This window comes from Cynoglossus semilaevis, chromosome Z (assembly GCF_000523025.1).
Source record: "Cynoglossus semilaevis isolate Cse_v1.0 chromosome Z, Cse_v1.0, whole genome shotgun sequence".
Lineage (NCBI taxonomy): Eukaryota > Metazoa > Chordata > Actinopteri > Pleuronectiformes > Cynoglossidae > Cynoglossus > Cynoglossus semilaevis.
Window position 1 is genome coordinate 4,400,300 of NC_024328.1, and position 12,302 is coordinate 4,412,601.

At 43.0% G+C, this 12,302-nt stretch overlaps 1 protein-coding gene across 6 annotated transcripts in view; it reads right to left on the reverse strand.

Annotated features, from left to right (window-relative positions):
- Positions 1 to 145: 145 nt before the first annotated feature.
- Positions 146 to 12,302, reverse strand: part of wdfy3 (WD repeat and FYVE domain containing 3) — a 33,931-nt gene continuing 21,774 nt past the window's right edge. For 4 of the 6 annotated variants that reach the window (XM_025053416.1, XM_025053415.1, XM_025053414.1 and 1 more), the window contains 36 exons: positions 12,239 to 12,302; positions 11,991 to 12,125; positions 11,622 to 11,801; positions 10,810 to 11,043; positions 10,616 to 10,715; positions 10,020 to 10,180; positions 9,428 to 9,657; positions 9,221 to 9,330; positions 8,669 to 8,851; positions 8,346 to 8,503; positions 8,186 to 8,263; positions 7,710 to 7,940; positions 7,342 to 7,510; positions 7,092 to 7,255; positions 6,845 to 6,993; positions 6,643 to 6,763; positions 6,057 to 6,142; positions 5,868 to 5,948; positions 5,715 to 5,769; positions 5,510 to 5,629; positions 5,264 to 5,381; positions 5,041 to 5,147; positions 4,799 to 4,952; positions 4,590 to 4,681; positions 4,290 to 4,502; positions 3,827 to 3,968; positions 3,594 to 3,748; positions 3,326 to 3,484; positions 2,986 to 3,165; positions 2,538 to 2,720; positions 2,353 to 2,446; positions 2,117 to 2,260; positions 1,226 to 1,459; positions 1,024 to 1,135; positions 696 to 893; positions 146 to 271 (listed from right to left, as the gene is read on the reverse strand). In XM_025053416.1, coding sequence (XP_024909184.1) covers positions 157 to 271; positions 696 to 893; positions 1,024 to 1,135; positions 1,226 to 1,459; positions 2,117 to 2,260; positions 2,353 to 2,446; positions 2,538 to 2,720; positions 2,986 to 3,165; positions 3,326 to 3,484; positions 3,594 to 3,748; positions 3,827 to 3,968; positions 4,290 to 4,502; positions 4,590 to 4,681; positions 4,799 to 4,952; positions 5,041 to 5,147; positions 5,264 to 5,381; positions 5,510 to 5,629; positions 5,715 to 5,769; positions 5,868 to 5,948; positions 6,057 to 6,142; positions 6,643 to 6,763; positions 6,845 to 6,993; positions 7,092 to 7,255; positions 7,342 to 7,510; positions 7,710 to 7,940; positions 8,186 to 8,263; positions 8,346 to 8,503; positions 8,669 to 8,851; positions 9,221 to 9,330; positions 9,428 to 9,657; positions 10,020 to 10,180; positions 10,616 to 10,715; positions 10,810 to 11,043; positions 11,622 to 11,801; positions 11,991 to 12,125; positions 12,239 to 12,302 — 5,209 coding nt within the window. In that variant the 3' untranslated portion in view covers positions 146 to 156. The remainder of the gene's footprint in view (positions 272 to 695; positions 894 to 1,023; positions 1,136 to 1,225; positions 1,460 to 2,116; positions 2,261 to 2,352; positions 2,447 to 2,537; positions 2,721 to 2,985; positions 3,166 to 3,325; positions 3,485 to 3,593; positions 3,749 to 3,826; positions 3,969 to 4,289; positions 4,503 to 4,589; positions 4,682 to 4,798; positions 4,953 to 5,040; positions 5,148 to 5,263; positions 5,382 to 5,509; positions 5,630 to 5,714; positions 5,770 to 5,867; positions 5,949 to 6,056; positions 6,143 to 6,642; positions 6,764 to 6,844; positions 6,994 to 7,091; positions 7,256 to 7,341; positions 7,511 to 7,709; positions 7,941 to 8,185; positions 8,264 to 8,345; positions 8,504 to 8,668; positions 8,852 to 9,220; positions 9,331 to 9,427; positions 9,658 to 10,019; positions 10,181 to 10,615; positions 10,716 to 10,809; positions 11,044 to 11,621; positions 11,802 to 11,990; positions 12,126 to 12,238) is intronic. The other 2 variants (XM_025053418.1, XM_025053417.1) reach the window with 2 other exon arrangements.

Sequence of the window (12,302 nt, forward strand, 5' to 3'; positions counted from 1 at the left end):
TCGATGTGGTTGGAGCTTCAGTACGATTGAAGGGGCATTTGCTGAAACATTCCAGAATTATTTTGTTCTCTGTGTTCTGTGAAGGTGAAGCTTCTGCAGCTTTGGTGAGTGGCATCTCAGTGGTTTGTACTGTAGGGTATTTTTGCAGCCAGGTCTTCAGTCACTCCCTCCTCCCCCGCGCTCATGCTGCAGGTTGTAAAAACAGTTCTGACAAACTCTGACTGGAGACGAGATCTTCAACCTCCTGATCTCTGACTGGAAACGGCTGCACCTGAAAATAGCCAAGAAGATAAATATCAGCACGGAGCAGCAGATGATGCAAGCACAGCTTACACACTATTAAGAAATATCACCAATAAAAAAAAAAGAAAAAATACAATAGTTAAAGTAAAAGTGGGGCCCAACACAGTAACAGTGACCAGCTGGTAGATTATGGTCATCTCCCATGATGCCAGCTTCTCTGACAAAGACTTGATCCAGCATTGAACCTTAACTAATATCTTACACTGTCTTCATCAGGTCTGGCCCCTTAGGACTTTAATTCTTCTATAATTCATCACAAACTGTGACTCCAATGCACCAAAAACTGATCTGAAAATATATCCTGCTGATGCCTTTCAAAAATACAGCTTCTTTTTCCTGACAGGATTTGACTGACTGTGATAGGAGACTACAGGACTGTGTGAAGTTCTGACCTTTGGCAGAAGAGCTGACCGCAGTTTCTGCAGTGATGCCGTCTCTCTGTGAGCGAGAACCTAACACTGCAGCTGGAACAGTTGTCAACCTGCTCGTCCTTCACCCAGTGATCAGCTGCAGAACGACCGGGCTGCTCACTCACAGACCAGCTGAAGACCCGACCGCGGCCATCGCCCACCAGGATCTTACTGTGGTCCCTAGATCAACGAGGAAGAGGACACACAGATTCAACAGTTAAAAATAGTTATTCCAGAATATAATTCACTGAGGCTGAGCAGTGTGAAACTTCTATTCTTAATTAAATCTAAATTAAAAAAAAAGTCGTACTTGGAGATGGAGAGTGCAGTGATTTCAGCTGGCTGGAGATTGTCTTTACGATCAAACGCTGTGTGCATGGTGAGTTTACTGCGGAAAACCAGCTGACGTTCCCACTTATGACCTGGACACAGACCAACCAACAGGGAACAGTGGTGAATGTGCTGCTGTCAGGTAAGAACAGATTTTACAAACAACCGTCCCTCTGACCAACCTGCCCTCAGCTGGTTGAAGGTTCGAGGATCAGCAGAGGTTGTCACTGATGTTGTTGTCATTGGGTGTGAGGGGGCGGGTCCTGGGTGAGCCATGTGACTTCTGTTCAGTCCCTCTGAGTAGTTAACGAAGACGAAGCCATCCTTCTCATCAATGCTGAGTGTGTCCGACCAGCGGTGTGAGTCGTCCGAGCCACTGTCCATCGACCAGGAAGCTGCTGCTCGACCAGATGGACCTGAGGTCAAGAAAAGGAGTCGGGAAGGGCAAAAAAAAGGAGAAGCAGTGAAACCTGGGGGTAATAAAATGAAATAGCAGGATATTAACATTATACAAACACCTGCAATGAGTAACTAACGTGAATTAGCCATTCATCACCATCAGTACAGTCTGTTTCCACCTGCACATGATATGCAATGCAAAACCCAGGACACACCTATATTTACATACAGCCCTCACTCCTGGCAACAAAAGCCAATGGCTATTAGGAGTCTGACTTACTCACACTTGGTTTGTTTGAAGGAGTTTTCCTTCAGTATTTGTTTCTAAAGACTTGCAGATCATTTTGTGCTAGTGAACGATTTGCCAACAACCAGATCTTATCCACAGTCGGCTTCCTTTCGGGTTTTTTTCTTGCCTTCACTGGAACATTTTGGAAGCAAAGTTGAAGAACCACAAGAGGGTTTTGTTTATGGCACAAATCTTTTCTGATATTGACTAAAAAGCTAGGGTGTGTATTAGATAATAAAGCTGATCTATTTACTAGGTATTAGCATTGGTTTCTGGACTGAATTTAAACACAACCAGAACAAATTCAAGATAACAACTTAGTTAGTTGCTGTTTAGTATAAGTATGAAGTATAAACTATTAATGTTCTATGATGTGTAATGTCACCTCTAGGCCTATGGGTGGCGCTGCCTGGTTGACTTCCTCCACCTGTTGAAGGGTTTCCTGTTTCTTTGGTCTCCTGAGTCAGACTGGGTTCGTCTACATCAGACTCGCTGCTGTCATCATCCCCGTTGTGGCTCTCACCACCTTCTGTGGTTACACAAAAACATGGAAATATAATAAAAAGTTTATTTTGTTTGGTCTCTGCCACTGAAATGTCTGCATCCTTGTTTTGAACTCACCAATCTTTTCATCGCCACAGCAGTCCGAAATATCAGGTTCCACAGGCTGTGGAGCCGGAGTTTCTGGGACCTGAAGAAACTCCATCCTCCAAAACTACAACAAGTTTAAAAAAAAACAAAGTGAACTGTTTCAGTCTTTTTTAAATAAATCATGACTTTTTTTTAATTAGAATGATCATAGTTACCCTGACAACGCCGTCAGAGTGACCTGTGACGATGACATTCTGGGTGTCCCACTCATTCATCTCTGACACACACACGCAGAGGATCAACTGACTGCGACCTGTGAATGTGTTAGCACTGGCAATCGGACTACCGTTTATGCTCCACACGTGAATGTAGGTGCCTGCACATGACACAATGTCGCCCTGGTGACATGAACAAAACAGCAACAACAACATACCCATGTAAACAAGTTATTATAGAACTGTATGTCACATTTACAAAAATATCCTGTCAAAAAATGGGTCAAATTTGGGTCATTCGTTACATCAATTAACGAGCTAGTCATTACAGTTAACGAGCTAAAGCTTGCTAAAGCTAAGTGTAGGTCCTGTAAACAGGACTTAGATGACAACAATACAGATGTGGTAATTTATATCTTTTATTACAGGAAGGGATGTCATCGCCTACCGTCAGTTCATTGATGCACAAAGCTGAGACAGGTGCTCGGTGACCTCTCAGCTGTGTGACGAAGGAGAGTTTGTTTAGGTCCCAGATGATACAGGTTCGATCCCGTGACCCACTCACCACAATGTGGTAAGCTGAGGATGCGGTCAAACATGTAACGGCATCCGTGTGTCCAAGCAATGCCTTCAAACCCAAAAAACAATATTAACCTCATCAGGTGATTCCTGATTTGATGAAGTGAACATGCACAAGGGCCAACACTTCTGACAAACATTCTTTGATTCAAAAATATAAACAATTTTAAGATATTTTATTACAAACATAATTTGTGTGTGTGTTTCACCTGTTTGAGCGTCAGTGTTTTGTTGCGTTCCTTGGATGTTCCCGTCTCCCACACACAGACAGCAGTGCTGGTTCCTCCAGTGATGACCAGTTTTGGGTTTGGACAGATGGAGCAGAGGATCTGACCCCACTCTGTCAGACACTCATAGACCACCAGAGCCTGAAAACAAAGACTGTTATCCTCCAGAATACACAGAAACACGGAAAAAAAATCTGCACAAGAAAAAAAGCATCCAGAGCCTGTAACAGAAAGAGTTAGCTCCACCCACCTTGTCAGATTCATAGTTGGCCAATCGGCAGCTGAGGTCAGCATAACCCCAGGCAAAACTTCTGGTCCAGGTGGGTGGGACCAGAACCTTATTCTGCTCCACAGCCAGGGCACCTTTGTCAGTGCACATGATCTGACCAACAGGTTCCTTGAGCTCTGAAACACAAAAACAAACTGAAGTCTGATTTCTTTTGAATGTGTGTTGTTGAGTTTGTGCTGTTGTTGTGTCTGTACCTTTAACAGGTGTCAGTGATGGCCTTAGATTGTCCAGGTGATGGAAGAAGATCTTATCACTGTTAGCATTTGGTGGAACACTGACCACATCTCCATTAGCTTTACCACGGACACGTTTTGGAGGGTGTGGTTTCTTAAACAGCTAAACACAGAAGAAATACAAACAAAAGTTGTTTAAAATACTAAAACATACATTGCAAATGTTTATTCAGTAGTTAAATCAATAAACTACAGCTAATCTTACAATAAACATGTAAAAGCTGTATGTCTGTACCTAAGCTTAAAGTTAAACTGTACACAAAACCAAAGCTAAGCTAGGTAACACAAACATGCTACAAAAAACAACTCTAAAGCTGGGTTTACAGTGAACACCATAGTTTTGAATACACCGTGTTAAGCTGCTGCTCAAACAAATATACATCCAGTTTAAACAGTAAGTCCAGTTCAGAGTTCTGTTTCTGACCTGCTTAGGAATTTGACCAAAGTTGTTTATAAAGCCAATGGTGGCTGTCTCCTTAAGCGGGTCGTTAATGTTGTAGATGTCCACCTGACCCTCATAGAACAGGTGGTGGAACACATTGACGGCCTCCACAGCAGGAGGACCCTGCTGCTTGTAGCCAAAGATGAGGTCGATCCACTCGTGGAGGTGTGCAGATACGTAGTCGCACTCCAGAGCCTGCAGGAGTAGGAATAAGGGAGGGTCAAAGGTGGTTGAGAGCGCCCTGTGTGACCCTAGTTCTGACTCTGGGTGAGCAGCACTCACCTCTCTGTGGACTCTGATGAACTCTCGAGGGTCGCCCTTCGCCCATGGTGGCAGGATGACGTCACCCAACTTAGTGCCGTTTTGTTTGGCTCCTGTTGGTTAAATCCTAGTTGTTAATATTTTGTGACTGGTTAATAAGTTTAACTAATAAGTTAACTGTTTAACGGTTGTTGAAGTGCCGGCTTGGCTGCAGTGTTCCTTATACATACCCAGGTCAAAGTTGTTAGAGTTGAGCAGGAACTCTGGGAGATAAAAGAACTCAGGAATCAGCTCTTTGACATCGGCCATGTTGTGTTTGGATGCAGAAAGCCAGGCTTCACGGACGCTATGGAACATCCTGTCTGCCAGGTCAAAGTGACCGCCCTTGATGACGACAGAGGCGTGGATTAACACACACAAACCAACTGACTGACTGACAGGTAAAGTCCACCCACCCACGTAAGTTAAATACCTGGAGTCGAAGAAAAATCTGGGTGAACGGCTCCATTCGGACCAGATAGGAAGCCACGATCATGGCTGAGGAGTAGTGGGTGCCGTAGTGATATGCTGGAGTTTCACCTTTGTAGGATGAAAATGTGAAGAGTTCAGGAATTGGAACAGAAAAATATTTTAAAAAGGTAGGAATTCAGGATCAAAAAAAGAAAAAGAAACAGCAACAGGCTAACAAGTCTCACCATTTGGATCCTCCCAGTCTTTGTATCTCTTCTTGTACTGCGTGAGTCTGTCGTCCGTCTGTGCGCCCATTGGCTTTGACAGGTTACGGAATGTCTTTGGATTGTTTAGGTCTAGCTCCTGGTTAGAAAGGTTTCAAGAACACATTTGTGTTAGAAAAAACAGGGAAGAAGGTTGATCCTTAAAGTTTTTCTCCTGCTCTTTTTTTTAAATTATTTTTTGAAGATGATGTGATGACAGATAATCACCTCAGCATCGTAGTCTGCCAGGATCCAGGGGAAGACTGGGTACTGCATGAGGTCATTGTAGGAGCGACCTGCTAAAGTGTTCAGGTGCATCAGGTACTGAAAGTTACTGATCTCTCCACGCTGCAACACACACACACAGAAACATACAGAGTAAGGAGTGTGCCAGCATGTCAGTTCAATGAAGATGTCATCCGCAGGACCCTACCTCCCAACGCTGAGTCACAGACTTCTCTCCGACCAGAGTGCTGAGTAAACCGGATCTGATGTGTCAGAAACAACATGAAAGTCAGACAGTAATCATCAATATGCAGTGAACATCTCTGATTGGTGCTGTGACTGTTGCTGGGCATTGTCTCACCCCTGTTCCACACTGGTGTTGGGTCTCTGACCTGAAACAGACTCAGAGCTGTCGGCCAGTGAAGGCACCACGGCCAGAAACCTGTAGGAATGTCAATAACAAGGTTATGGTTATGAAGTCACTTCCTGTCCTAGCAGTGACATAACTTTTATAAACAACTGAGTCAGAAAATTCCCCCAGGCCCAGTACCTCTGGTAGACTTTGTTCCGCACTCCTTTCTGGAAAGCCAACAGGTAGTTTCTTCCATCTGCTGAGAAGACTTCCACTGCCATGGGCTAAAGATTAGAAGAACAAAGAGGAGAAAAGTGAAAAGATGGAGAAGGATAATGAATGAAAAAAAAGCTCTCAGAGTTATTCATTACAAGCTTATTTATGCCTAACCAGACTTTTTTTCTCAAACAATTTTAGCTTTCTGAGCAGAACAGTAGTAAAAGTAGTATTTGCCCACTTTTATTTTAAGTACTGCTTTATTTTTTAAAAAGTACAGTAACATTTGTTATGCAAACAAAAAAGGATGCCCATCTCTCCTTTGACTTGAGTCACTTCAGTCAGTGTTGTTGGCCATTTTACATGAAGTCATTTAGAGATAAAAAAGTATTGTATTATATAAATATGGTGAGTATTAGAAACACTATCTAAAATTAAATACAATAAAATACATTTTTATAATTCTCCAGCTAATTTTGAGCAAGATTTAAGGGTAAGGAAACATGATCATATTATTTATCTATAAAACTGTGTGTGTGTGTGTTTTTGTGCATCAGTGTGTGTCTACCTGGAGAAGGTAGCGTCTCTTGTGGACCTCTTTAATGTCCTCGTAGTTAAAGATGCTGCAGCTCCTCTTCAGCTGACTTTGGCCTTGTCTGGCTCCTCGAGGAATGATGGCCTCATACAGGCTGCAGACAGGAAAGAGAAAGTTAAAATAGAGAGGACTGGATTGGAAGTATCCATTAATTGATGTGAGCTCAGACAGTTACTTCTGTGGCAGCGTATCGATGTCTCTGATCTCCCTGGACACAGTCATGGTGTAGCCATCAATAACGTAAAAATGCTCCTTCCCAAAGAGCAGAAGACCTTCACTGGTGTCCAGACCCTGAACCCGAGCACAACGGTACATGTGCTGGATCTGGACCACAGATGACAAACACACAAACACACAGTTAATTAGTTGACCTAATGACATGACCTGCTGAGTCTATCACATATCTTATAGAGGATGCCAACCTTCTCTCCTTCCTCTAGGAGGCGCAGCAGGGAAGTATTGTCTGTCCTGTGCTCGTCCTCAGGGACACTAGACTCCAGTAGCTGTTCCTGAAGCTGCTCCGAACCATCGTCCTCACCGCCATCTGCTGTGGACCTTGACCTTTTTAATGGCGCCTTCACCAGGCCTACAGATGGATAACAGCGTGAAAGGGATTATATTTTTCGTACAAGAACACTTTTTTATTTGAATACATTTTGGGAATTTACTAACCTTTGACCCTGGCAATAGTGTCCTCTCCGGGCTCTGGCTCGTGAGGTGCCGCCTCTCCCTCTGTGTTCTGTTCCACCGAGTGCTGGTACATTCCAGGGTTCCCCGACAGCAGACGCATGTAGTACTCTTTACTGTCATAGCTGACGGCCCGGCGGTAGCGTTGAGGTTTCTGAAGCCAGAGCAAAGAGGGGGAAAAAACATTAGTATGGTAATAAAAATAAATAACACTGAGGCTAGCTAAAGTTTAGCAAAGAAATTAATAAATATAAGTTTAAGATATAGATTTTCCACAACTGGAACCAGTAAATTCAAAAGTGAACTCAACCCATACACAAAGAGTGTGTATAAATGTGTCTGCTGTACCCTACCTGGACAGAGGTGGCGTTGTTCTCTGGCTCAGGCATGTAAGGGTAGTGGATGTAGAACATGTCGTTGCGGACCATCTTTTTCCTCATGCGGCATGGTCCCTCAGTCATTTCCAGAACAAACTTGTCCAGGTGAGAACCAATGGGGGGACCCCAGAGTCCACGCTCACGCAGCAGCTCGTACTCCAGACACGCCCACTCCTCACTCACGTACTTCAGCGAGTTCTGCTGGCGCTGCAAGAAATTTTAGATTCAGCTTGAAGGTCAACTGTTCAGGAGTTTACAAAACGTGGTTCTTTGAATTAACTAACAAATACAATTCTACCTCCTGTTCTCTCTTTATTCTTACTGTTCAACAGACTTCTCTTGTTGACACCTTACATTTATAAACTACTCACTGTCCCATATCAAATGTGTTACTATGTCATAAGACCACAAGAAAAAACAAAACACTGAATTGCCCTGTACTGTGTCAGTACCTCCTGATGTTCTTTGTACTGTAATGCCACCAGATCTCTGACCACAGCAATATGTGTGAACATCCACTGGAAAGTCTCCTGTGGAACACACAGAGTGTCATATTGTTATCCCCATGTTGGTAAATGTGCTCGAGAGCATGCGTGTGTGCAGCAGCAGCACCTGTGCACTCAGGCTGTTCTTGTTCAGACTGTTCTCCTTCTTGTTGCGTCGGACTCCTGTGAGCTTGGACAGAGCAAAGCCGCTGCTGACTCTGGAGAGTTTGGACTGAGACGTCGGAGCCACGGCTTCACCGCGACTGATGCACTTCCTCTCATAGGCTACAGGGGCCACAGCAGAAAGGTAGAAAGGTAGTTAGAAACAGTCAAAGCATTATTTAATCTCACACTAATTGCCTAGGAAAACACAGGAAAGTCTGGGGAAAAAAATGCAACTAGCCATAATTGACCATCAACAGTCCTCATTTTTCTTTCTGTGTATCTCACCCAGATGGTTCTGCCAGCTCTTGAGTGCAGGTTCTTCTAGACCATGTCTGGCAGTGGCGATGTCCACGTGTCCTCTGTCATTACAGGGCAGGGACACTTTGAAAATGTCCTCCAACATCTGACGTTTGCTGTGCATCAGCTCTGTCCACACACGGTTCACCGCCTTCAGCAGCAGCTGCCGCCCTGCATGGGTCACATGATGAAATATCTCAAAGTCACTGTCAGAAATATGTTTGTGAAAAACCTTTACAACAATCAGTCTTTATATACCTTTTAATAAATCAATTATTTGTAAGATTTTTAGTGGTGTTGTTTTAGTTATAATTGTCTAAATTTAAGCAATACCTGTTTTTAATATTTAACTACAAACATTTTTAATTTGGCAAATGTGCAGCCGTTGGTTTTCTTTGTCAGATTAAGGGTAAACTGTCTATTTTTCTGAAAAAAAATTACTAAATCCGACATGTCTGTATTTTTTGTATGTTTAAAAACAGAACTTTTTCAAGGATTTTGTATGAACGTTGAGGAACAAACCTGTGTGAGTTGACTCACCTTCGCTGACATCATGGTTGTGTGCAGAGTCCGTCTCATTTTCTGAAGGGATCATGACATGCCAGGTGGTCATGCGGGCCTCAGCCTCCAGACCGAAGCCATCCATGCAGCTGCACGTACACATTCACACACAGAGAGAATGAGAGGGTCGCAGTCAACAGCAGCAACATTAGAACACAACACACCTCGTCAACATGGTAGCCATACCTCCCACTGTGCAGGCAGATGAAGCAGTGGGCCAAACATGCCACAAAGTCCTGGTCGTGGTTTCCTGGACCCAGAACCAGGTTCCTGTTCACTGTCAAGACTCGCAGGGCATCTAGTAGCGCCACCTGCTGAGCAACTGTCTTATGCGAACGACAAAGCTGATACAGAACAGTCCGGTTTAGACAGTGGTAGATTGTGTCCAAAGACAGACCCTGGGAACGGCGCTTAGACTGAGGAAAAAAGGGGAAAAAAAGAAGAGAAAGATATTTTCCTTCAGTTAGAAACTGCAAAAAGAACTTTTCTTCACAGCTGATCTGGACTAGACTGAGGTGAAAACATCAACAACATGTTTAAGCGGCAGCATTAGCATTAGCATCAGATATACTGAGATTAGGACTAAGAGATTTGTGTAAAAGCCTCCTGACAACAGAGCAAAACTGTTGAGGCCCAGAACCCACTGCCACTTTATTGGGAACACTTATATAACTCATGTAATCTCTGAAGAATTTCACTGTGAGTGTTTAAAACAGTATTCTGTGAGTTGAGCTTTTAGATACGGTTGTGCAGGACTCAGATGGACCTCTTTATATACCTGTCCTATGAGCTGGACGATGAAGTCAACCACCAATTTGGAGTCTTTGTTGAACATTCCCTGCCACAGTTTATCTACCACACGCTGGGTGAAATAGAAGACATTGTGGACCAAGATCTGGTAACTCCCACTACTGCTCAGAGGTAGTGACGCATCCTCACCTGTTGGGGGAGCGAAGGACGCAGAAATTAAAAAAACACAATGTCAAAGAAGTCTTTAAAATACATGAAAGAAAGTCAAATAAAAAAGACCATGTGGCATTCTCCTGACACTCTTTTACACCTTCAACTCAGCACTAGCACAGATAGCTAAAGGTTTTGATATAAATCTGCTCATCTAACAGCAGATAATACAAACAGCTAACAAAAAACATAAAACAGACATTATCATTGCAAAGATCTCAGATGAATAGTTATTGTGGTAATAAAAAGCTGATAGTTGTTGTTAACGGTTAACAGCCAACATAAAAGATAACAACTAACACTAACATATACATACATAACACTAATATGGATTGCAACATATTTCACTTGAATAAAGATCAGGTAGGACAGTTTGAGATTGCGTGAACAGCCAACAGCTAATCTGAACGTTACCTAACAGAACATCAGCAGCCAGCAAATGCTCCATGACTCCGTCCAGGACACTGGACTGAAACTCTTTCTGCTGTGTCCTGGTAGAACGCTCTGGTGATGCCTAATGGTTGAAAAAAATAAAAAAAATGACTCAACTTTGCAAAGGTGTCTTGCAGAAACCAAGACAGTAAATGTTTCCTCGTCCTCCTTCTCACCTCTAACAGAAGGTCAATGATCGGGGTCTGTTTGCTGGCTGGAGTCATGCACAGATTGTCCATGATCAGGACTCTCATGAAGTCAAAGACATACTTCTTGGCTGGGTGGTTGGTCAGTGAGGTCTTGGAACCGACGTTGCAGTACTCCGACTGACTGCGATTCATACCCGAGTCTCCAGTGAAAGCCTTGAACTCCTCGATGGGTGAACCTGCTTCATCATCCAGATCACTGACCTGGGAGAGAAGACAATTATCGATTTTTTGAATAGCTTAAAAAAATAACCAATTTTACCTTAACATTAGGTTAATAAGTAAAAGCTTTGCAGTTTTTTGCTATTTCCTTGCTATCTATATATCTATTGGCTACTGCACATAAAAAAGTAGTCATTTCTGGGCACACATTTTGGTAAATATTAGCAACTAAAATATCTGCTAGCTACTCCTAAATTAAGAAAGGTCATCTTTCTGACTTGGTTAAATAACTCTAAATAAATTCTGATAATAATATTAAATCATCATTTCCATCACTCAGTGATGTATTTTAAGCAAATTTACCAATAAATTCAGCAACATCAGTAACTGAACTCTCTGTGTACTAAGCAGACAGCCTCCTGTCTCCCCCAATGGTGCAATACACTCCTGCATTGCAGCAGAGCCGTTCGCATTAGCAGTTACATTTTGAGAGCAGTGAAAAAAAATTATTTAAAAAGATATTCTTATTAAACAATGTGCTTCGTCTCTGTAGAGCTTTAAAGTTGCAGTTCACAATTCAATCATTTTTTTAGATAAAAAACTATTACAAACAGACTTACCATTTCAGAGTAGGGTCTAATGTTGAAGGGGAAGACGGAGGCAGCCAAAGCACACAGGAAGTCTGGACTGTGCCACATAGACCCCAGGTCAGCTACGTTGTGGTACAGGTACCTGAAGAACTGCATTAATGTGACGGGGTATTCTCTGAGCCAAGAACCCTCCTCCTCCGACTGCCACGGCTTCAAGATGAACGAGGAAATACAACAACAAATTTGATGAACAAAAGTTCAGCCAAATTATAGTTAGTTGTATTGTCAAAACTTTATCTGTTAATCCCTGTTACATGTTTGACAGTCTGATACTGAAGTTCAGAATATGTACTGTAGTTTCAGTACTTGTGTGTCATATGGCATAGCATCATTTCTCACCAGGTTGAGCATGCTTCGGAGCATTGCTAGCAGCAGAAACGCAGCCTCAGTGCAGAAGCTGTGAATGGAGTTGAGCACCGTCCCACTGGAGGCTGGGATGCCAAAGATAAAGGTCCAGATGGAGTCGAGATCAAACTGAAGAAAAACACATTGTGCTGAAATTCACTCAGACACCCATTTGTATCACTGTTAATATTTATGGAACAAAAATGTTGAGATAGGATACATAAGAAGTTGGGTTTACTAACATGTACCTGCAGGCTGTCCGGCAGCTCCGTGATTGGTTGCTGCAGGAACAGCGCCATCAGCAGG